General features: G+C 40.1%; 1 protein-coding gene across 2 annotated transcripts; it reads left to right on the forward strand.

Annotated features, from left to right (window-relative positions):
* Nucleotides 1-75: 75 nt before the first annotated feature.
* Nucleotides 76-25,441, forward strand: LOC124021419 (adhesion G protein-coupled receptor E2-like). 2 transcript variants are annotated; one of them, XM_046336607.1, is made up of 5 exons: nucleotides 76-367; nucleotides 8,324-8,560; nucleotides 8,747-8,872; nucleotides 10,760-10,881; nucleotides 24,004-25,441. In XM_046336607.1, exons 1-5 carry the CDS (start codon nucleotides 337-339, stop codon nucleotides 24,007-24,009), a joined length of 522 nt encoding a protein of 173 aa, XP_046192563.1. In that variant the 5' UTR covers nucleotides 76-336; the 3' UTR covers nucleotides 24,010-25,441. The 2 variants fall into 2 exon arrangements, with proteins under 2 accessions (XP_046192563.1, XP_046192564.1); XM_046336608.1 differs by having other exon boundaries at nucleotides 8,324-8,554.
* The last annotated feature ends 366 nt before the right edge of the window (nucleotides 25,442-25,807 follow it).

Here is a 25,807-nt window from a genome sequence, read left to right on the forward strand (position 1 = left end):
TCTCTCTCTGTGAGGAGAGAGATAAGGTGAAACAGAGAGGGGGAGAGTGTTAAAAAGAGAGGTAGGAGGCTCTGACAGAAAGAGGGAGTGGAGAGAAAAATAGTGGTTGTCTGTGGCTCTCACAGAAAGTTGTCTCATCAAAAGAGAGGGGGTTATTTATTTATTTTTCCATTGTTCATTTTATCATCGTGGAACATATTGAATAAAATACTTGTTATTAAACTGGGATTTTCTTCAATCTGAGATATAATCACAGACTGATTCTTCTTGTGGGACTAGTTTTATTAGGATCCTACTAGTTGTCTGGTGAGGATATAATACCAGTCTGTCTCTGAGATGGAGTCCAGAACTCTTCTACTTGTTCTGGGTGAGTCCAACCTTCTATATCTTTGGAACTTGACTATCTTGTGTTTGTGTGTGTGTGTGTGTGTGTGTGTGTGTGTGTGTGTGTGTGTGTGTGTGTGTGTGTGTGTGTGTGTGTGTGTGTGTGTGTGTGTGTGTGTGTGTGTGTGTGTGTGTGTGTGTGTGTGTGTGTGTGTGTGTGTGTGTGTGTGTGAGAGTGAAACATAGAAAGAAAAGTGGTATTTCATAATTCATAGTCAGTTACAGTTGAAGGGCGACAGAATATTCCAACCATTTACCAACCATGTACCAACCATGTACCACCCATGGATATCGTGTGAATATTACAACCCTAGTACATGTACAAACTACAAGACTATATACACAATGGTGTATTGACAGGTTTAGTTTTAATCCATTTTAAATTCAGGCTGTAACACAACAAGATGTAGAAAAGGTAAAGGGTTGTGAATACTGAAGGCTCTGTGTGTCTTTACAAAAAACTGATTTTGTCATCTACCAACTTCGTTTCCTGTGGAGTGTGTGCGTGTGTGTGCTATTGCGTCTTTCAGTTAGACATCAGGCCTCACACACACTGAGGGTATATATGATACACACACACACACACACACACACACACACACACACACACACACACACACACACACACACACACACACACACACACACACACACACACACACACACACACACACACACACACACACACACACACACACACACACACACACACACACACACACACACACACGGACGCACGCACGCAGGCACGCACACAAGAACACAGACACTCACATACTTCACAGGAAATGTAGTTCGTCGATAAATATTGCTTTTTGCTTTTTGTAAAGACATACAGAGGCTTCACAACGTAGTCACAACCCTTGACTTTTTCCACATTTTGTTGTGTTTCAGCCTGAAATTAAGATTGATTCATGTAGATTTTGTGTTACTTATCTACAAACAATACTTATCTACAAACAATATTATATATTAATACCCCATTATGTCAAAGTGAATTTTTTTTCCGAAATTAATAAAACATGAAAAGCTGAAATGTCTTGAGTCAATAAGTACTCAACCCCTTTGTTTGGTCAAGCCTAAATAAGTTCAGGACTAAGAATGTGCTTATCTTCACTAAGGGGGCAGCATTCGGAATTTTGGATGAAAACCATGTTAAACTGCCTGCTATTCAGGCCCAGAAGCCAGGATATGCATATAATTAGTGTACTATTATTTTGAAAGGCTGTTTTTCCATTGAAAGCCTATACTCCATATTAGAATTCGGACCCCGTTCATGAGCTCTATGGCTTCCTCAACATGTGATCAGTCTTTAGGCATTGTTTCAGGCTTTTACTCTGAAAAATGAAGGAGATACAGCACTTTCATTCAGTGGTCAGTGGAAATTTCCATTCAGCAGCCATGCGTCTGACCGAGAATGCGCCTTTCTTGTTTCTCCTTTCCTATTGACAAAGCTTTTGTCCAGTTGAAATATTATTGATTATTTATGACAAAAACAATCGGAGTGTTTATACAAAATTTTATTGTACTTTTTAAAACTTTTCGTCTGGAATTAGTGCACACACCTTCTGCATTCGGATTACTGGACAAAACACGTAAACAAAAAGGAGGTTTTTGGTCATAAAGAGGGACATTATCTAACAAAACAAACATTTATTGTTTAACATGGAGACCTGGGAGTGCCACCAGAAGAAGATCATCATAGGTAAGTGATTAATTTTAATGATATTTCTGACTTTTGTGACACCTCTCCTTGTTTGGAAAATGGCTGTATGGTTTTCTGTGGCTCGGCACTGACCTAACACAATCGTGTGGTGTGCTTTCACCGTAAAGCCTTTTTGAAATCTGACACAGCGGTTGCATTAAGGAGAAGTTTATCTTTAATCCTATGTATAACACTTGTATTTTTCATCAATGTTTATGATGAGACATTTTTTTGGGGGGCACAAGAGACCTTAGCCTACTCCTCGTGCTTACTGTGGGGAGCGTGTTACTGTTCAGGCACCATGTTATGTGGTGGAACACATGGTGTCTGGGCATCCAGAATGGGCATCCAGCCAGGAAAGAGGGTGCCTTCTCAGCGCTCCGTGTTTCCAGTATACCTCCTTGGACCAGGATATCCTGTGCCAGCACCCTGCATTTGCAGGGCGAAAATAAACATCCAGCCAGGACAGGTTGTGTCAGCCCTACACTCCAGACCTCCAGTGCGCCTCCACAGTCCAGTATGTCCTGTGCCTGATCCTCGCACTCACCCTGAGGTGTGTATCACCAGCCCAGTACCACCAGTACCGACACCACGCACCAGGCCTAGAGTGCGTCTCGGCAGGCTAGTATGCCCTGTTCCTGCTCCTCGCACTTGCCCTGAGGTGCGTGTCCCCAGCACGGTACCACCAGTGCCAGCACCACGCACCAGGCCTTACAGTGCACCTCGGCAGTCCAGAGCGTCCAGCGATATTACCCAGTCCAGAGCTTCCAGCGACAGTACCCAGTCCAGAGCGTCCTGCGACAGTACCGAGTCCAGAGCGTCCTGCGACAGTACCCAGTCCAGAGCGTCCGGCGACAGTTCACAGACCGGAACCTCCAACGACGGGCCACAGTCCGGAGCTTCCAACGACGGGCCACAGTCCGGGGCCACCAACGAAGGGCCCCAGCCCAGGGTCTCCAGCGACGGTCCCCAGCCCGGGGTCACGCCAGGAGGGTCCCCAGCCCGGGGCCTACGGCAAAGATCCGCAGTCCAGAGCCTCCGACGATGATCCACGGGTCAGTGCTACTCAGTGTAAAGAAGTGGAGCAGCGTCCAGAACCAGAGCCGCCACCAAAGTTAGATTCCCACCCAGACCCTCCCATATAGGTTTAGGTTTGCGGCCGGGAGTCCGCACCTTTGGGGGGGGGGGGGGGGGGATACTGTCACTCCCTGACCTTAGTTATCTTTGTTTTCTTTATTATTCTGGTTAGGTCAGGGTGTGACGAGGGTGGTGTGTGTGTTTTTGTATATCTATGGGATTTTGGTATGTCTAGGTAAATGTAGGTCTTTGGTGGTCTGAATTGGTTCCCAGTCAGAGGCAGCTGTTTATCTTTGTCTCTGATTGGGGATCCTATTTAGGTTGCCATCTTCCATTTTGGTTTTGTGGGTTATTGTCTAGGTGTAGTTGCCTGTCAGCACTCGGTTTATATAGATTCACGGTCATTTTTGTTATTTTGTTAGTTGTCTAGTGTTCTTTCTTTATTAAAGGAAGTGTGTATTCATATCACGCCTTGGTCTCATCAATACGACGAACGTGACAATGGGATTTCTGTTGTTTTGAATTTGGCGCCCTGCAATTTCACTTGCTGCTGTCGAGGTGGGACGCTACTGTCCCACTGATACCAAAGAGGTTTAACAAGTCACATAATAAGTATCATGAACTCTGTGTTCAGTGATATGTATACAGTTGAAGTCAGAAGTTTACATACACTTATGTTGTAGTCATTTAAATTCATTTTTCAACCATTCCATAAATGTATTGTTAACAAGCTATAGTTATGGCAAGTTGGTTAGAACATCTACTTTGTGCTTGACACAAGTTATTTTTCCAACAATTGTTTACCGACAGATTATTTCACTTTTAATTCACTGTATCACAATTCCAGTGGGTCAGATATTTACATACACTAAGTTGACTGTGCCTTTAAACAGCTTGGAAAATTCCAGAAAATGATGTCATGGCTTTAGAAACTTCTGATAGGCTAATTGACGTACTTTGAGTCAATTGGAGGTGTACATGTGGATGTAATTCAAGGCTTACCATCAAACTCAGTGCCTCATTGCTTGACATCATGAGAAAATGAAAAGAAATCAGCCAAGACCTCAGAAAACAAATTGTAGACCTCCACAAGTCTGGTTCATCCTTGGGTGCAATTTCCAAACGTCTGAAGGTAACACGTTCATCTGTACAAACAATAGTATGCAAATATAAACACCATAGGACCATGTGGTCCTTCTGTGGCTCAGTTGGTAGAGCATGGCGCTTGTAACGCCAGGGTAGTGGGTTCGATTCCCGGGACCACCCATACGTAGAATGTATGCACACATGACTGTAAGTCGCTTTGGATAAAAGCGTCAGCTAAATGGCATATATTATATATATTTATTATTATACTGCTCAGGAAGGAGATGCGTTCTGTCTCCTAGAGATAAACGTACTTTGGTGCAAAAAGTGCAAATCAATCCCAGAACAACAGCAAAGGACATTGTGAATATGCTGGAGGAAACGGGTACAAAAGTATCCATATCCACAGTAAAGTGAGTCCCATATCGACATAACCTGAAAGGCCGCTCAGCAAGACAGAAGTCACTGCTCCAAAACCGCTGTAAAAAAAGCCAGACAACGGTTTGCAACTGCACATGGGGACAAAGATGGTACTTTTTGGAGAAATGTCCTCTGGTCTGATGAAACAGAAATATAACTGTTTGGCCATAACGACCATAGTTATGTTTGGAGGAAAAAGGGGGAGCTTGTAAACCTGAAGAACACCATCCCAACCGTGAAGCACGGGGTGGCAGCTTCATGTTGTGGGGGGGCTTTGCTGCAAGAGGGACTGGTGCACTTCACAAAATAGATGGCATCATGAGGTAGGAATATTATGTAGATATATTGAAGCAACATCTCAAGACGTCAGTCAGGAAGTTAACGCTTGTTTGCAAATGTGTCTTCCAAATGGACAATGACCCCAAGCATACTTCCAAAGTTGTGGCAAAATGGCTTCAGGACAACAAAGTCAAGGTATTGGAGTGGCCATCACAAAGCCCTGACCTCAATCCTACAGAAAAGTTGTGGGCAGAACTGAAAAAGTGTGTGCGAGCAAGGAGGCCTACAAACCTGACTCAGTTACACCAGCTCTGTCAGGAAGAATGGGCCAAAATTCACCCACCTTATGGTGGGAAGCTTGTGGAAGGCTACCCAAAACGTTTGACCCAAATTAAACAATTTAAAGGCAATGCTACCAAATACTAATTTAGTGTATGTAAACTTCTGATCCACTGGGAATGTGATGAAAGAAATAAAAGCTGAAATATATCATTCTCTCTACTATTATTCTGACATTTTCACATTCTTAAAATAAAGTGGTGATCCTAACTGACCTAAAACAAGGAATTTTTACTAGGATTACATGTTAGGAATTGTGAAAAACTGAGTTTAATTGTACTTGGCTAAGGTGTATGTAAACTTCCGACTTCAACTGTACATTATCATGATTATGTGGATGGAGACAATTTTCTTCATAAAAGTCCAATATATTGACAACTTTACTGCTGACATGCAAAACATAATGAAACAAACACCAAAAGATAGTTTTTGAGTGATATTCTCCTTTACGTTTAGTAACCTAGTTATAATATCTCTGTCTTCTCTACTATACATCAGTTTAATAACCTAGTTATAATATCTCTGTCTTCTCTACTATACTTCAGTTTAGTAACCTAGTTATAATATCTCTGTCTTCTCTACTATACATCAGTTTAGTAACCTAGTTATAATATCTCTGTCTTCTCTACTATACATCAGTTTAGTAACCTAGCTATAATATCTCTGTCTTCTCTACTATACTTCAGTTTAGTAACCTAGTTATAATATCTCTGTCTTCTCTACTATACTTCAGTTTAGTAACCTAGCTATAATATCTCTGTCTTCTCTACTATACTTCAGTTTAGTAACCTAGCTATAATATCTCTGTCTTCTCTACTATACTTCAGTTTAGTAACCTAGCTATAATATCTCTGTCTTCTCTACTATACTTCAGTTTAGTAACCTAGTTATAATATCTCTGTCTTCTCTACTATACATCAGTTTAGTAACCTAGCTATAATATCTCTGTCTTCTCTACTATACTTCAGTTTAGTAACCTAGTTATAATATCTCTGTCTTCTCTACTATACTTCAGTTTAGTAACCTAGCTATAATATCTCTGTCTTCTCTACTATACTTCAGTTTAGTAACCTAGCTATAATATCTCTGTCTTCTCTACTATACTTCAGTTTAGTAACCTAGCTATAATATCTCTGTCTTCTCTACTATACTTCAGTTTAGTAACCTAGCTATAATATCTCTGTCTTCTCTACTATACTTCAGTTTAGTAACCTAGCTATAATATCTCTGTCTTCTCTACTATACTTCAGTTTAGTAACCTAGCTATAATATCTCTGTCTTCTCTACTATACTTCAGTTTAGTAACCTAGCTATAATATCTCTGTCTTCTCTACTATACTTCAGTTTAGTAACCTAGTTATAATATCTCTGTCTTCTCTACTATACTTCAGTTTAGTAACCTAGTTATAATATCTCTGTCTTCTCTACTATACATCAGTTTAGTAACCTAGCTATAATATCTCTGTCTTCTCTACTATACTTCAGTTTAGTAACCTAGTTATAATATCTCTGTCTTCTCTACTATACATCAGTTTAGTAACCTAGCTATAATATCTCTGTCTTCTCTACTATACTTCAGTTTAGTAACCTAGTTATAATATCTCTGTCTTCTCTACTATACTTCAGTTTAGTAACCTAGCTATAATATCTCTGTCTTCTCTACTATACTTCAGTTTAGTAACCTAGCTATAATATCTCTGTCTTCTCTACTATACTTCAGTTTAGTAACCTAGCTATAATATCTCTGTCTTCTCTACTATACTTCAGTTTAGTAACCTAGCTATAATATCTCTGTCTTCTCTACTATACTTCAGTTTAGTAACCTAGCTATAATATCTCTGTCTTCTCTACTATACTTCAGTTTAGTAACCTAGTTATAATATCTCTGTCTTCTCTACTATACTTCAGTTTAGTAACCTAGTTATAATATCTCTGTCTTCTCTACTATACTTCAGTTTAGTAACCTAGTTATAATATCTCTGTCTTCTCTACTATACTTCAGTTTAGTAACCTAGTTATAATATCTCTGTCTTCTCTACTATACTTCAGTTTAGTAACCTAGTTATAATATCTCTGTCTTCTCTACTATACTTCAGTTTAGTAACCTAGTTATAATATCTCTGTCTTCTCTACTATACTTCAGTTTAGTAACCTAGTTATAATATCTCTGTCTTCTCTACTATACTTCAGTTTAGTAACCTAGTTATAATATCTCTGTCTTCTCTACTATACTTCAGTTTAGTAATCTAGTTATAATATCTGTCTTCTCTACTATACTTCAGTTTAGTAACCTAGTTATAATATCTCTGTCTTCTTTACTATACTTCAGTTTAGTAACCTAGTTATAATATCTCTGTCTTCTCTACTATACTTCAGTTTAGTAACCTAGTTATAATATCTCTGTCTTCTCTACTAGTCTTCAGTTTAGTAATCTAGTTATAATATCTGTCTTCTCTACTATTCTTCAGTTTAGTAATCTAGCTAAAGTTGCAATGTGCAGAATAAGTATTTTCCTACTAATTATACCCATGTGTTTATAATGGACTAGCCTCTGGCACAGAGTGTCATTTGGGATGAACAAATTGTAAAAAAATAAATAATAATAATTGCATCCCAACGAGGTCCAGAGTGCTGTGATGTTGACAGTGATGAGAATGAAGCCCGAGGCTGGGCTAGTATGAAACTGGTTGAATAACTCTATCTGTCTCTCTGTCTCTCTGTCTCTCTGTCTCTCTGTCTCTCTGTCTCTCTCTCTCTTTCTCTGTCTCTCTGTCTCTCTCTCTCTTTCTCTGTCTCCCTGTCTCTCTGTCTCTCTCTCTGTCTCTCTCTCTTTCTCTGTCTCTCTGTCTCTTTCTCTCTCTCTCTGTCTCTCTGTCTCTCTGTCTCTCTCTCTTTCTCTGTCTCTCTCTCTGTCTCTCTCTCTGTCTCTTTCTCTGCCTCTCTGTCCCTCTTTCTGTCTCTCTCTCTCTGTCTCTCTATCTCTCTCTCTCTGTCTCTCTCCCTGTCTCTCTGTCTCTCTGTCTCTCCTCACAGGTCTTGATTTCATTCTACTGGTGAACCTAGTGGCCAAAGGTTGTGACCCTGGCTTCATAGCCAAAGGGAGTCAAAAATGTGATGATATAGATGAGTGTAAAGAGTGGGACAGTACCCCACCCTGTGGAAGTAAAGCTGCATGTTTCAACACACAGGGGAGCTTCTACTGTCACTGTCTACCTGGGTTCATATCCACAACGACTGACTACTTTACTCCTCTCACAGGGAAATGTAAGGGTGAGTATTCAATGTGTGTGTGTGTGTGTGTGAGTGTGTGTGTCTGAGTGTGAATGCTACCTGTCAAGGGAATTAAACATTGCTTTGGCTCCTATCTCCTTATTTCCTCTGTTCAGGATGTTGTCCAATAGAAAAGTGTTTTTGTTGCAAAACGCTTTGACACCCTATATTTCCTTCTCTCTTCAGACATTGATGAGTGCCTGATAACACATGTTTGTGGCAGCAACACCATTTGCCTCAACACCATTGGGAGCTACAACTGCCAGTGCCAACCTGGCTTCAGAGTCTCTACTTACACTGGACGCTGTACAGGTGAGTCCAGCAAGGGAGAATCATTCTGTGTGTGTGTGTGCGTGTGTGTGTGTGCGTGTGTGTGTGATGTGAGGATCTCAGCTTAGCTTGTGTGTGTGTGTCAACTACAGATGAGGATGAGTGTGTGTGGGTTCCCCCGGTGTGTGGCGCTCTGGGGATATGCACAAACACACCTGGCCGATACACCTGCACCTGTCCGCCAGGGCTCAGTAACCACGGCAACAACACTGCCCCCTGCACAGGTGAAGTGGCCGAGGTCACGCTAGCTCTGACCTCTTACCCATGAAATCTAACGTCTGACCTTCGACCCCGTGACCCTCACCCTTTGAAGACACCTGTCAGATCTCACAACGCCTGGAAAACATGTTTAACCCATCAGTAATCCCGTCACAGGATATAGCAGCAATTTGATGCCCGACTGCACAGTTGATGACGTGGCACGCAGCCATTGGTGCAATGTAATAATTACAATTGAGTCAGGCTGGAATGTGACCATGTAAATCAGGGGATTCCAAAACTCTCCTCCGGGACACAAAGCCTTCCATGTATTGTAGCTATTCCACAGCTAGTTCACCTGATTCAACTTGTCAACTAATCCTAAAGACCTTGACGAGGTGAATCAGGTGAGTTCAGGAATACAACAAAGTGGTGAAATGTCTGGGTGTCCCAGAGGAGAGGTTTGAGAACCACTGACTGCACAGTTGATGACACGGTACACAGCCATTGGTGCAATATAATAATGTGTGTGTGTGTGTGTGAGTGTGCGTGTTTGTGTGCGTGTCTGTATGTGTGAATCTTACATGTCAAGGAAACAAAACATTACTTTGAATTATCTTCTATGTTCTGTGCCATATTTGCAGAGCAGTGATTACCCAACTTCTCCTCTAGAACCACAGACAGAGGTTAGGGAATCACTGGAGAAGAGGTTAGGGAGTCACTGGAGGAGAGGTTAGGGAATCACTTGGGGAGAGGTTAGGGAGTCACTGGAGGAGAGGTTAGGGGAATCACTGGTCACTGGAGGAGGAGGGAGAGGAGAGGTTATGGAGTCACTGGAGGAGAGGTTATAGGATCACTGGAGGAGAGGTTATGGAGTCACTGGAGGAGAGTTTAGGGAATCACTGGAGGAGAGGTTATGGAGTCACTGGAGGAGAGGTTAAAGGATCACTAGAGGAGAGGTTATGGAGTCACTGGAGGAGAGGTTATGGAGTCACTGGAGGAGAGGTTAGGGAGTCACTGGAGGAGAGGTTAGGGAATCACTGGAAGAGAGGTTAGGGAATCACTGGAGGAGAGGTTCGGGAGTCACTGGAGGAGAGGTTAGGGAGTCACTGGAGGAGAGGTTAGGGAGTCACTGGAGGAGAGGTTAGGGATCACTGGAGGAGGAGAGGTTGGAGGAGAGGTTAGGGAATCACTGGAGGAGAGGTTAGGGAGTCACTGGAGGAGAGGTTCACTGGAGGAGAGGTTCGGGAGTCACTGGAGGAGAGGAGGTTGGAGGAGAGGTCACTGGAGGAGAGGAGGGAGAGGTTAGGGAGTCACTGGAGGAGAGGTTAGGGAATCACTGGAGGAGAGGTTCGGGAGTCACTGGAGGAGAGGTTAGGGAGTCACTGGAGGAGAGGTTAGAGGAGTCACTGGAGGAGAGGTTATGGAGTCACTGGAGGAGAGGTTAGGGAGTCACTGGAGGAGAGGTTAGGGAGTCACTGGAGGAGAGATTGGGAGTCACTGGAGGAGAGGTTAAAGGATCACTGGAGGAGAGGTTATGGAGTCACTGGAGGAGAGGTTAGGGAGTCACTGGAGGAGAGGTTCGGGAGTCACTGGAGGAGAGGTTAAAGGATCACTGGAGGAGAGGTTATGGAGTCACTGCCATGTCAACATGTTTCCTTCTCTCTTCAGACATCGATGAGTGCCTGGAGAAAACACACAGTTGTGGCAGCAACGCTAGTTGCCTCAACACCATTGGGAGCTTCCACTGCCAGTGTCAACCTGGGTTCAGATTCTCTAATCACACTGTGAAGGTGAGTCCCACAACATGGCATCATTGTGTGTGTGTTTTGTCTTGATTGATTGATTGTCCCTATAGTCTCTATAGTATCTATTGTCCCTATAGTCTCTATAGTATCTATTGTCCCTATAGTCTCTGTAGTATCTATTGTCACTATAGTCTCTGTAGTATCTATTGTCCCTATAGTCTCTGTAGTATCTATTGTCCCTATAGTCTCTATAGTATCTATTGTCCCTATAGTCTCTATAGTATCTATTGTCCCTATAGTCTCTGTAGTATCTATTGTCCCTATAGTCTCTGTAGTATCTATTGTCCATATAGTCTCTGTAGTATCTATTGTCCATATAGTCTCTGTAGTATCTATTGTCCATATAGTCTCTGTAGTATCTATTGTCCATATAGTCTCTGTAGTATCTATTGTCCATATAGTCTCTGTAGTATCTATTGTCCATATAGTCTCTGTAGTATCTATTGTCCATATAGTCTCTGTAGTATCTATTGTCCATATAGTCTCTGTAGTATCTATTGTCCATATAGTCTCTGTAGTATCTATTGTCCCTATAGTCTCTGTAGTATCTATTGTCACTAAGGCATCTTCAGTCCCTTTGAATCCATATTCTCAATAGTCTATATAAACATAAATGCTATAGACTCTATGGACTCTAGAAAATCTGCCCATAAATACATATGTACAGTATGCAGTGCTTTAGTTGGAAACATCACTACATACTGTACATATGTATCAACCAGTGGTTTGAAAGAGGTGTGTGTCTGAATGAATATCCCAACCAGTGGTTTGAAAGAGGTGTGTGTCTGAATGAATACCCCAACCAGTGGTTTGAAAGAGGTGTGTGTCTGAATGAATATCCCAACCAGTTCTGTCCACTGGTTTGAAAGAGGTGTGTGTCTGAATGAATACCCCAACCAGTGGTTTGAAAGAGGTGTGTGTCTGAATGAATATCCCAACCAGTTCTGTCCACTGGTTTGAAAGAGGTGTGTGTCTGAATGAATACCCCAACCAGTGGTTTGAAAGAGGTGTGTGTCTGAATGAATATCCCAACCAGTTCTGTCCACTGGTTTGAAAGAGGTGTGTGTCTGAATGAATATCCCAACCAGTTCTGTCCAGTGGTTTGAAAGAGGTGTGTGTCTGAATGAATACCCCAACCTGTTCTGTCCAGTGGTTTGAAAGAGGTGTGTGTCTGAATGAATACCCCAACCAGTGGTTTGAAAGAGGTGTGTGTCTGAATGAATACCCCAACCAGTGGTTTGAAAGAGGTGTGTGTCTGAATGAATACCACAACCTGTTCTGTCCACTAGTTTGAAAGAGGTGTGTGTCTGAATGAATATCCCAACCAGTTCTGTCCACTGGTTTGAAAGAGGTGTGTGTCTGAATTAATACCCCAACCAGTGGTTTGAAAGAGGTGTGTGTCTGAATGAATACCCCAACCTGTTCTGTCCACTGGTTTGAAAGAGGTGTGTGTCTGAATGAATACCCCAACCAGTGGTTTGAAAGAGGTGTGTGTCTGAATGAATACCACAACCTGTTCTGTCCACTAGTTTGAAAGAGGTGTGTGTCTGAATGAATACCCCAACCAGTGGTTTGAAAGAGGTGTGTGTATGAATGAATACCCCAACCAGTGGTTTGAAAGAGGTGTGTGTATGAATGAATACCCCAACCAATTCTGTCCACTGGTTTGAAAGAGGTGTGTGTATGAATGAATACCCCAACCAGTGGTTTGAAAGAGGTGTGTGTATGAATGAATACCCCAACCAATTCTGTCCACTGGTTTGAAAGAGGTGTGTGTATGAATGAATACCCCAACCAATACTGTCCACTGGTTTGAAAGAGGTGTGTGTCTGATCGAATACCCCAACCAGTTCTGTCCACTGGTTTGACAGAGGTGTGTGTCTGATCGAATACCCCAACCAGTTCTGTCCACTGGTTTGACAGAGGTGTGTGTCTGAATGAATACCCCAACCAGTGGTTTGAAAGAGGTGTGTGTATGAATGAATACCCCAACCAGTTCTGTCCACTGGTGTGAAAGAGGTGTGTGTATGAATGAATACCCCAACCAGTGGTTTGAAAGAGGTGTGTGTCTGAATGAATACCCCAACCAATTCTGTGAGTTTTTAACATTATATAGGGATTCTGTGTGATGTGAAGATATGAAAGGAGAGAGTACTATTACCAAATATACTGTATGAATATTATACTGAGGTACTAGAGATGTGATGATGTAACAATGTATGTAGAGTATAATGGGTTACTAGAGATGTGATGTAACAATGTATGTAGAGTATAATGTGTTACTAGAGATGTGATGATGTAACAATGTATGTAGAGTATAATGGGTTACTAGAGATGTGATGATGTAACAATGTATGTAGAGTATAATGGGTTACTAGAGATGTGATGTAACAATGTATGTAGAGTATAAAGTGTTACTAGAGATGTGATGATGTAACAATGTATGTAGAGTATAAAGTGTTACTAGAGATGTGATGATGTAACAATGTATGTAGAGTATAATGTGTTACTAGAGATGTGATGATGTAACAATGTATGTAGAATATAATGGGTTACTAGAGATGTGATGATGTAACAATGTATGTAGAGTATAATGGGTTACTAGAGATGTGATGATGTAACGATGTATGTAGAATATAATGTGTTACTAGAGATGTGATGATGTAACAATGTATGTAGAATATAATGGGTTACTAGAGATGTGATGATGTAACAATGTATGTAGAATATAATGGGTTACTAGAGATGTGATGATGTAACAATGTATGTAGAATATAATGGGTTACTAGAGATGTGATGATGTAACAATGTATGTAGAATATAATGGGTTACTAGAGATGTGATGATGTAACAATGTATGTAGAATATAATGGGTTACTAGAGATGTGATGATGTAACAATGTATGTAGAATATAATGGGTTACTAGAGATGTGATGATGTAACAATGTATGTAGAGTATAATGGGTTACTAGAGATGTGATGATGTAACAATGTATGTAGAGTATAATGGGTTACTAGAGATGTGATGATGTAACAATGTATGTAGAGTATAATGGGTTACTAGAGATGTGATGATGTAACAATGTATGTAGAGTATAATGGGTTACTAGAGATGTGATGATGTAACAATATATGTAGAGTATAATGGGTTACTAGAGATGTGATGATGTAACAATGTATATAGAATATAATGGGTTACTAGAGATGTGATGATGTAACAATGTATGTAGAATATAATGGGTTACTAGAGATGTGATGATGTAACAATGTATGTAGAATATAATGGGTTACTAGAGATGTGATGATGTAACAATGTATGTAGAGTATAATGGGTTACTAGAGATGTGATGATGTAACAATGTATGTAGAGTATAATGGGTTACTAGAGATGTGATGATGTAACAATGTATGTAGAGTATAATGTGTTACTAGAGATGTGATGATGTAACAATGTATGTAGAGTATAATGTGTTACTAGAGATGTGATGATGGAACAATGTATGTAGAATATAATGGGTTACTAGAGATGTGATGATGGAACAATGTATGTAGAATATAATGGGTTACTAGAGATGTGATGATGTAACAATGTATGTAGAGTATAATGGGTTACTAGAGATGTGATGATGTAACAATGTATGTAGAATATAATGTGTTACTAGAGATGTGATGATGGAACAATGTATGTAGAATATAATGGGTTACTAGAGATGTGATTATGTAACAATGTATGTAGAATATAATGGGTTACTAGAGATGTGATGATGTAACAATGTATGTAGACTATAATGGGTTACTAGAGATGTGATGATGTAACAATGTATGTAGAATATAATGGGTTACTAGAGATGTGATGATGTAACAATGTATGTAGAATATAATGGGTTACTAGAGATGTGATGATGTAACAATGTATGTAGAATATAATGGGTTACTAGAGATGTGATGATGTAACAATGTATGTAGAATATAATGAGTTACTAGAGATGTGATGATGTAACAATGTATGTAGAGTATAATGGGTTACTAGAGATGTGATGATGTAACAATGTATGTAGAATATAATGGGTTACTAGAGATGTGATGATGTAACAATGTATGTAGAATATAATGGGTTACTAGAGATGTGATGATGTAACAATGTATATAGAATATAATGGGTTACTAGATATGTGATGATGGAACAATGTATATAGAATATAATGGGTTACTAGAGATGTGATGATGGAACAATGTATATAGAGTATAATGGGTTACTAGAGATGTGATGATGGAACAATGTATGTAGAATATAATGGGTTACTAGAGATGTGATGATGTAACAATGTATGTAGAATATAATGGGTTACTAGAGATGTGATGATGTAACAATGTATATAGAGTATAATGGGTTACTAGAGATGTGATGATGTAACAATGTATGTAGAGTATAATGGGTTACTAGATATGTGATGATGTAACAATGTATGTAGAGTATAATGGGTTACTAGAGATGTGATGATGTAACAATGTATGTAGAGTATAATGTGTTACTAGAGATGTGATGATGTAACAATGTATGTAGAGTATAATGGGTTACTAGAGATGTGATGATGTAACAATGTATATAGAATATAATGGGTTACTAGATATGTGATGATGGAACAATGTATGTAGAGTATAATGGGTTACTAGAGATGTGATGATGTAACAATGTATGTAGAGTATAATGTGTTACTAGAGATGTGATGATGTAACAATGTATGTAGAGTATAATGGGTTACTAGAGATGTGATGATGTAACGATGTATGTAGAATATAATGTGTTACTAGAGATGTGATGATGTAACAATGTATGTAGAATATAATGGGTTACTAGAGATGTGATGATGTAACAATGTATGTAGAATATAATGGGTTACTAGAGATGTGATGATGTAACAATGTATGTAGAATATAATGTGTTACTAGAGATGTGATGATGGAACAATGTATGTAGAATATAATGGGTTACTAGAGATGTGATGATGTAACAATGTATGTAGAATATAATGGGTTACTAGAGATGTGATGATGTAACAATGTATGTAGAATATAATGGGTTACTAGAGATGTGATGATGTAACAATGTATGTAGAATATAATGGGTTACTAGAGATGTGATGATGTAACAATGTATGTAGAATATAATGGGTTACTAGAGATGTGATGATGTAACAATGTATGTAGAATATAATGGGTTACTAGAGATGTGATGATGTAACAATGTATGTAGAGTATAATGGGTTACTAGAGATGTGATGATGTAACAATGTATGTAGAATATAATGGGTTACTAGAGATGTGATGATGTAACAATGTATGTAGAATATAATGGGTTACTAGAGATGTGATGATGTAACAATGTATGTAGAATATAATGGGTTACTAGAGATGTGATGATGTAACAATGTATGTAGAATATAATGGGTTACTAGAGATGTGATGATGTAACAATGTATGTAGAATATAATGGGTTACTAGAGATGTGATGATGTAACAATGTATGTAGAATATAATGGGTTACTAGAGATGTGATGATGGAACAATGTATGTAGAATATAATGGGTTACTAGAGATGTGATGATGTAACAATGTATGTAGAGTATAATGGGTTACTAGATATGTGATGATGTAACAATGTATGTAGAGTATAATGGGTTACTAGAGATGTGATGATGTAACAATGTATGTAGAGTATAATGTGTTACTAGAGATGTGATGATGTAACAATGTATGTAGAGTATAATGGGTTACTAGAGATGTGATGATGTAACAATGTATATAGAATATAATGGGTTACTAGATATGTGATGATGGAACAATGTATGTAGAGTATAATGGGTTACTAGAGATGTGATGATGTAACAATGTATGTAGAGTATAATGTGTTACTAGAGATGTGATGATGTAACAATGTATGTAGAGTATAATGGGTTACTAGAGATGTGATGATGTAACGATGTATGTAGAATATAATGTGTTACTAGAGATGTGATGATGTAACAATGTATGTAGAATATAATGGGTTACTAGAGATGTGATGATGTAACAATGTATGTAGAATATAATGGGTTACTAGAGATGTGATGATGTAACAATGTATGTAGAATATAATGTGTTACTAGAGATGTGATGATGGAACAATGTATGTAGAATATAATGGGTTACTAGAGATGTGATGATGGAACAATGTATGTAGAATATAATGGGTTACTAGAGATGTGATGATGTAACAATGTATGTAGAGTATAATGGGTTACTAGAGATGTGATGATGTAACAATGTATGTAGAATATAATGGGTTACTAGAGATGTGATGATGTAACAATGTATGTAGAGTATAATGGGTTACTAGAGATGTGATGATGTAACAATGTATGTAGAATATAATGGGTTACTAGAGATGTGATGATGTAACAATGTATGTAGAATATAATGGGTTACTAGAGATGTGATGATGTAACAATGTATGTAGAGTATAATGTGTTACTAGAGATGTGATGATGTAACAATGTATGTAGAGTATAATGGGTTACTAGAGATGTGATGATGTAACAATGTATGTAGAATATAATGTGTTACTAGAGATGTGATGATGTAACAATGTATGTAGAGTATAATGTGTTACTAGAGATGTGATGATGTAACAATGTATGTAGAATATAATGGGTTACTAGAGATGTGATGATGGAACAATGTATGTAGAATATAATGTGTTACTAGAGATGTGATGATGTAACAATGTATGAATATTATACTGAGTTACTAGAGATTTGTTAACAATTCTCTACTAACAACACATTACATTAACATTATACTCTATATACATATTACATTAACAAATCTCTACTAACAACACATTACATTAACATTATACTCTACATACATATTACATTAACAAATCTCTACTAACAACATATTACAGTATCATTATACTCTACATACATATTACATTAACAAATCTCTACTAACAACATATTACATTAACATTATACTCTACATACATATTACATTAACAAATCTCTACTAACAACATATTACATTAACATTATACTCTACATACATATTACATTAACAAATCTCTACTAACAACATATTACATTAACATTATACTCTACATACATATTACATTAACAAATCTCTACTAACAACATATTACATTAACATTATACTCTACATACATATTACATTAACAAATCTCTACTAACAACATATTACATTAACATTATACTCTACATACATATTACATTAACAAATCTCTACTAACAACATATTACATTAACAAATCTCTACTAACAACATATTACATTAACAAATCTCTAGTAACAACATATTACATTAACAAATCTCTACTAACAACATATTACATTAACAAATCTCTACTAACAACATATTACATTAACAAATCTCTACTAACAACATATTACATTAACAAATCTCTACTAACAACATATTACATTAACAAATCTCTACTAACAACATATTACATTAACCTGTTGACGGGTTAGGGTTCCCATTTGGGAACGACCCCCCCACGTTCAGCTGGAAGGTGGCGCATGGAATGCAAAAATATTCTTAGAAATATTTAACCTCCACACATTAACAAGTCCAATAGCTCATATGAAAGATAAACACCTTGTTCATCTATTTTGAAAATCTTCATCAGATGACAGTAATAGAACACGTTACACAGTACATTTATGTTTTGTTCAATAATCTGCCATTTATATCCATAAATCTCTGTTTACAATGATGCATTGTTCAAAAAATGCCACTCAAATGTCCGGAGAAATGACGATAGCTCCGGCAGATAACGTCAGATAACAAGCAATACACATCATAAACTTTGACTAAATATGCATGTTCTACATATATATATAGTTAGATACACTTCTTCTGAATGCAATCGCTGTGTTACATTTATTTTTAACGTTACAGAATTAGTTCACTAGGCTATAACATGAGACGGCCCTCAGAAATTAGCATTATGTCTCCTCTATCTTGGAGTCCACAGAAACCCAAATTTACCACATAAATATTCCCTTACCTTTGATATTCTTCCATCAGAAGACCTGGAAGGAATTATACTTACCAAAAACAGCGTTTCGTTTTGAAGTCTGTGTCTTTAGGTTATCAAACGCCACATATTTCGGTTGAAATGCAGCCAAAATTCAAGTGGATGCGCACCAAAACGTCAAAATTACATATTATATGTCGACTAAACTGGTCAAACTTAGTTCAGAATCAAGCTTTAGCATGTTATAAAGGTGGATAACAATCCTAAGCACGAACAGAAACACACACATCGTTTAGTCAACCTGGAAGAAAGAGAGCACTGGAGCCGAGGCGCGCATGAGAGTAACCTGTTTTTTCGCGTGACCGGAAGGTTTCAGCCCGCCAAGTCTCGTGAGCGTGAGATTCTCACAATGAGAAGCCCCATTGAAAGCAGACAATCACGCTGAAGACAGAGAAACTGTTCCTGGGTCTGTAGCTGCTTGGGAAGGGTGGAGGCGATGACGTCAAAGTTGGGCCAACTTTTCAGATGACAAGAGAGAGTTTGGGAGAATGGCTGCCCTGAGAGTTCTGCTTTACATACAGACATAATTTAAACGGTTTTAGAAGCTTTAGAGTGTTTTCTATTATATGCATATATTAGCAATTTTTGACATATTTTGTTTCTGTTTACTATGGGCACGCAATTCCTCCAAAGGGGGCAGTAGTCAGCCCTATCTTTAACAATTAATGTAATATGTTGTTAGTGGAGATTTGTTAATGTAATATGTTGTTTGGGTTAAAGATAAGCTTCCTGTGGACAAATAGATAAGCTGCCAGTGAAAATGAACAGAACTCACTGGACTCAAACCGGCTGTAAGGGACATTTGGGACAGAAAGAGTAGACAGTACAAGTCAAAAGTTAGGCCACGCCTCCTCATTCCAGATTTTTTTTTTTTTGAACTATGTTCTACTATCAAATAACACATATGGAATCATGTAGTAAACAAAAACGTGTAAAACACATTTTAAATAATCTAATTAGCCACACTTGCGTTGATGACAGCTTTGCATACTCTTGACATTCTCTCAAACAGGTTCAGGAGATAGTCACCTGGAATGCATTTCAATTAACAGGTTTGCTTTGTTAAAAGTTCATTTGAGGAGGCAGAGGTGGTATACAAAATATAGCCCTATTTGGTAAAAGACCAAGTCCACATTATGGCAAGAACAGCTCATATAAGCAAAGAGAAACGTCAGTCCATCATTACTTTAAGCTGTGAAGGTCAGTCAATGTGGAACATTTCAAGAACTTTGAAAGTTTCATTAAGTGCAGTCGCAACAAACAACAAGCACTATGATGAAAGTGTCTCTCATGAGGACTGCCACAGGAAAAGGAAAACCCAGAGTTAACTCTGCTGCAGAGGATAAGTATTATAGTTACCAGCCTCAGCGATTGCAGCCCAAATAAATGCTTCACAGAGTTCAAATAACAGACACATCTCAACATCAACTGTTCTGAGGAGACTGCGTGATTCAGGCCTTCATGGTCAAATTACTGCAAAGAAACCACTACTAAATGACTCCAATAATAAGAAGAGATTTGCTTGCACCAAGAAACACAAGAAATAGACATTAAACTGATGAAAATGTGTCCTTTGGCCTGATGAGTCCAAATTTGACTTTTTTGGTTCCAACCGCCGTGTCGTTGTGAGACACAGAGTAGTTTAACGGATGATCTCCGCATGTGTGGTTCCTACCGTGAAGCATGGAGGAGGAGGTGTAATGGTGTGGGGTGCTTTGCTGGTGACACGGCCAGTGATTTATTTAGAATTCAAGGCACACTTAACCAGCATGGCTACCACAGCATTCTGCAGCGATATGCCATCCAATCTGGTTTTAGGGGGGTGAGAAGGATTACTTATCCTATCCTAGGTATTCCTTAAAGAGGTGGGGTTTCAGGTGTCTCCGGAAGGTGGTGATTGACTCCGCTGTCCTGGCGTCGTGAGGGAGTTTGTTCCACCATTGGGGGGCCAGAGCAGCGAACAGTTTTGACTGGGCTGAGCGGGAACTGTACTTCCTCAGAGGTAGGGAGGCGAGCAGGCCAGAGGTGGATGAACGCAGTGCCCTTGTTTGGGTGTAGGGCCTGATCAGAGCCTGGAGGTACTGAGGTGCCGTTCCCCTCACAGCTCCGTAGGCAAGCACCATGGTCTTGTAGCGGATGCAAGCTTCAACTGGAAGCCCGTGGAGAGAGCGGAGGAGCGGGGTGACGTGAGAGAACTTGGGAAGGTTGAACACCAGACGGGCTGCGGCGTTCTGGATGAGTTGTAGGGGTTTAATGGCACAGGCAGGGAGCCCAGCCAACAGCGAGTTGCAGTAATCCAGACGGGAGATGACAAGTGTCTGGATTAGGACCTGCGCCGCTTCCTGTGTGAGGCAGGGTCGTACTCTGCGGATGTTGTAGAGCATGAACCTACAGGAACGGGCCACCGCCTTGAGGTTAGTTGAGAACGACAGGGTGTTGTCCAGGATCACGCCAAGGTTCTTAGCGCTCTGGGAGGAGGACACAATGGAGTTGTCAACCGTGATGGCGAGATCATGGAACGGATCATCCACACTGATATGTCTGCCAGACATGCAGAGATGCGATTCGCCACCTGGTCATCAGAAGGGGGAAAGGAGAAGATTAATTGTGTGTCGTCTGCATAGCAATGATAGGAGAGACCATGTGAGGTTATGACAGAGCCAAGTGACTTGGTGTATAGCGAGAATAGGAGAGGGCCTAGAACAGAGCCCTGGGGGACACCAGTGGTGAGAGCGCGTGGTGAGGAGACAGATTCTCACCACGCCACCTGGTAGGAGCGACCTGTCAGGTAGGACGTAATCCAAGCGTGGGCCGCGCCGGAGATGCCCAACTCGGAGAGGGTGGAGAGGAGGATCTGATGGTTCACAGTATCGAAGGCAGCCGATAGGTCTAGAAGGATGAGAGCAGAGGAGAGAGAGTTAGCTTTAGCAGTGCGGAGCGCCTCCGTGATGCAGAGAAGAGCAGTCTCAGTTGAATGACTAGTCTTGAAACCTGACTGATTTGGATCAAGAAGGTCATTCTGAGAGAGATAGCGGTAGAGCTGGCCAAGGACGGCACGTTCAAGAGTTTTGGAGAGAAAAGAAAGAAGGGATACTGGTCTGTAGTTGTTGACATCGGAGGGATCGAGTGTAGATTTTTTCAGAAGGGGTGCAACTCTCGCTCTCTTGAGGACGGAAGGGACGTAGCCAGCGGTCAGGGATGAGTTGATGAGCGAGGTGAGGTAAGGGAGAAGGTCTCCGGAAATGGTCTGGAGAAGAGAGGAGGGGATAGGGTCAAGCGGGCAGGTTGTTGGGCGGCCGGCCGTCACAAGACGCGAGATTTCATCTGGAGAGAGAGGGGAGAAAGAGGTCAGAGGACAGGGTAGGGCAGTGTGAGCAGAACCAGCGGTGTCGTTTGACTTAGCAAACGAGGATCGGATGTCGTCGACCTTCTTTTCAAAATGGTTGACGAAGTCATCTGCAGAGAGGGAGGAGGGGGAGGGGTAGGAGGATTCAGGAGGGAGGAGAAGGTGGCAAAGAGCTTCCTAGGGTTAGAGGCAGATGCTTGGAATTTAGAGTGGTAGAAAGTGGCCATAGGCTGAGATGAACTCTGCCTTGTTGGCCGCAGATCGGCAGTTCCAGAGGCTACCGGAGACCTGGAACTCCACGTGGGTCGTGCGCGCTTGGACCACCAGATTAGGGTGGCCGCGGCCACGCGGTGTGGAGCGTTTGTATGGTCTGTGCAGAGAGGAGAGAACAGGGATAGACAGACACATAGTTGACAGGCTACAGAAGAGGCTACGCTAATGCAAGGAGATTGGTACGGCAAGTGGACTACACGTCTCGAATGTTCAGAAAGTTAAGCTTACGTAGCAAGAATCTTGTTGACTAAAAAGATTAAAATGATACAGTACTGCTGAAGTAGGCTAGCTGGCAGTGGCTGCGTTGTTGACACTACACTAATCAAGTCGTTCCGTTGAGTGTAATAGTTTCTACAATGCTACTATTCGGGGGCTAGCTGGCTAGCTAGCAGTGTTGATTACGTTACGTTGCATTAAAAGAACGACAATAGCTGGCTAGCTGACCTAGAAAATCGCTCTAGACTACACAATTATCTTTGATACAAGGACGGCTATGTAGCTAGCTATGTAGCAAGCTACGATCAAGCAAATCAAACCGTTGTGCTGTAATGAAATGAAAATGTGATACTACCTGTGGAGCGAAGCGGAATGCGACCGGGTTGTTGTTAGCTGTTAGCTGTTGGCTAGCTAGCAGTGTCTCCTACGTTAAGGACGACAAATAGCTGGCTAGCTAACCTCGGTAAATTAAGATAATCACTCTAAGACTACACACTCTAAACTACACAATTATCTTGGATACGAAGACAGCAAAGACAACTATGTAGCTAGCTAACACTACACTAATCAAGTCGTTCAGTTGAGTGTAAATATTTTCTACGGTGCTGCTATACGATAGACGGTGGACGTTAGCTATGTGGCTAGCTGCAGTAGACTACGTTAGGACGACGAAATACGATAATTACGCAATTATCTTTGATACAAAGACGGCTATGTAGCTAGCTAAGAAGAAATTGCTAAGATTAGACAAATCAAACCATTGTACTATAATGAAATGTAATGAAAAGTAATGAAAAGTAATACTACCTGCGGACCGAAGTGCGAATGCGACCGCTCGCTCCAACCCGGAAGTGATACTATTTTGATGTCTTCACTATTATTTTACAATGTAGAAAATAGTAAAAAATAAAGAGAAACCCTTGAATGAGTAGGTGTATCTAAACTTTGGACTGGTTCAAAATGATTAGATTACAAGAAAGGGACTTTGGGATTGTTTACTTTAGAAGTTGCCTATTCTGCTTAATGGGACACTGTATCATCTGAAGTATGATTCTGTTTACACATGGTTTTATCAAGACTTCTTGGCCAAGATGCAATAAGCTCGATTAAGATGAAGACTTTTAGGTAGTAGCATAGTGAAAACTAAGTACATGTTAATTTTCTTTCTTCCAGGACTGATGGAAATTCCAATATCAAGTTATCTGATGAGTTTCCCAATGATTTTGTCACGTCTGCTCCTGCTCCCCCTCTCTGACGCTCGAGGTTGCCAGGTGGCTCATCATTACTCACACCTCTCCCCATCGTTACGCGCCCCAGCACTTCATCGGACTCACCTGGACTCCATCACGTCATTGATTATCTATCCTATATCTGTCACCCATCCAGTTCATTTTACACATCTGCATTGATGTTGTTTTGTTTCTCCTGTCCAGAAGCTCTTACTGTTTTTCATGTCTGTTAACCCATTAAATATTCATTCCCTGTACTTACTTCTCGTCTCCCAGCGTCTGGCATCACAGAGCCATTACAGATTGTGTACATTTCCTTTTTAAAGACTTGCTGAGGCATTTAACAGTTAGTGAGACTGTAGTAATATACAGTATAAATATACCTGGATCCAGCTGTTTTTTAATTTATTTTTATTTAAATTGAACCTTTATTTGACTAGACAAGTCAGTTAAAAACAAAATGTTACTTACAATGATGCCCTAGGAACAGTGGGTTAACTGCCCTGTTCAGGGGCAGAACAACATATATATTTTCTATCAGCTCCAGAGATTCGATCTAGCAACCATTCGGTTATTGTCACAATGCTCTAACCACTAGGCTACCTGCCACTAGGATACCTATCTCCTCTCTTGGGTAGGGGGTAGTATTTTCACCTCCTGATGAAAAGCATGCCCAAAGTAAATTGCCTGTTACTCAATCCCAGAATTTAGGATATGCATATAATTAGTAGATTTGGATAGAAAACACTCTAAAGTTTCCAAAACTGTTAAAATAATATGCCTGTGAGTATAACAGAACTGATATGGCAGGCGAAAACCTGAGAAAAATCCATCCAGGAAGTGGAATTGTTTTCATGTGGTTGTTTTTCATTTAAATAGTTTGTCTGGTTTCAGGCTTTTATTTTATTATTATTATTATTTATTATTGAAAAACGACGTGTTAAAAGCCATTTCAACAGTTTTAACAATAGTTTTCCTAGTGTCATACAAGGAGGGAAAATATTGCTGTCTGAAGAGGTAGCATTGAATTGTACACAGCATCTCCTCTCACTCTATCTTGGTTCGTGCAGGTGACTGTGACCACCTCCTCAGACCAATTGACAGTACGCCCAGAACATTGTTCTGGGAACCAAAATGAGTATCTCAGTTTCAAGTTTTGAGAGAAGAACCCTTGTTAGTTATCAGTCAGTCAGTCACTTGCAGGAACCAATTTTGCATAATGAATCATGTAAATCATGCTTATATGAATTGTGTGGATAGCCGTATATTAGAGAACTAACGGGACTGTCCCGGCAGAGCTCCTGACCGATGTGAACTATGCATGAAGTTTGCTGGAACCTCTCCAGCTTGCTGATAATAAAGAATGATTCATTTAAGTTTGACTTTGAGTCCCTGGTGGTAATTTCCACGACAACGCAAATAATATTATGTTGTCACATCAGCACGGCAATGGTTGTAATGGATACCCAGTTTGGTTTGTGCAAGTGTGATTGATAGGTGAGAACGGCATGTTTGTGTGTCCGTGTGTGTGTGTTTGTGTGTCTGTGTGTCTGTGTGTGTGGCAAGGGTTCAACATGCTTTGTGTGTGTCCACTACAGATGAGGATGTGTGTGTGTATTTGTGCATCCGTGTGTGTGTGTGTGTGTGTGTGTGTGTGTGTGTGTGTGTGTGTGTGTGTGTGTGTGTGTGTGTGTGTGTGTGTGTGTGTGTGTGTGTGTGTGTGTGTGTGTGTGTGTGTGTGTGTGTGT

This window comes from Oncorhynchus gorbuscha, unplaced genomic scaffold (genome assembly GCF_021184085.1).
Source record: "Oncorhynchus gorbuscha isolate QuinsamMale2020 ecotype Even-year unplaced genomic scaffold, OgorEven_v1.0 Un_scaffold_1103, whole genome shotgun sequence".
Lineage (NCBI taxonomy): Eukaryota > Metazoa > Chordata > Actinopteri > Salmoniformes > Salmonidae > Oncorhynchus > Oncorhynchus gorbuscha.

Excerpts from the sequence above, each read along its gene's own strand:
- LOC124021419 (XM_046336607.1), top strand. The coding sequence starts at position 337 with ATGGAGTCCAGAACTCTTCTACTTGTTCTGG. Across the intron at positions 368-8,323 it reads AACTCTTCTACTTGTTCTGG|GTCTTGATTTCATTCTACTG; the intron begins GTGAGTCCAACC and ends CTCTCCTCACAG. Across the intron at positions 8,561-8,746 it reads TCTCACAGGGAAATGTAAGG|ACATTGATGAGTGCCTGATA; the intron begins GTGAGTATTCAA and ends TTCTCTCTTCAG.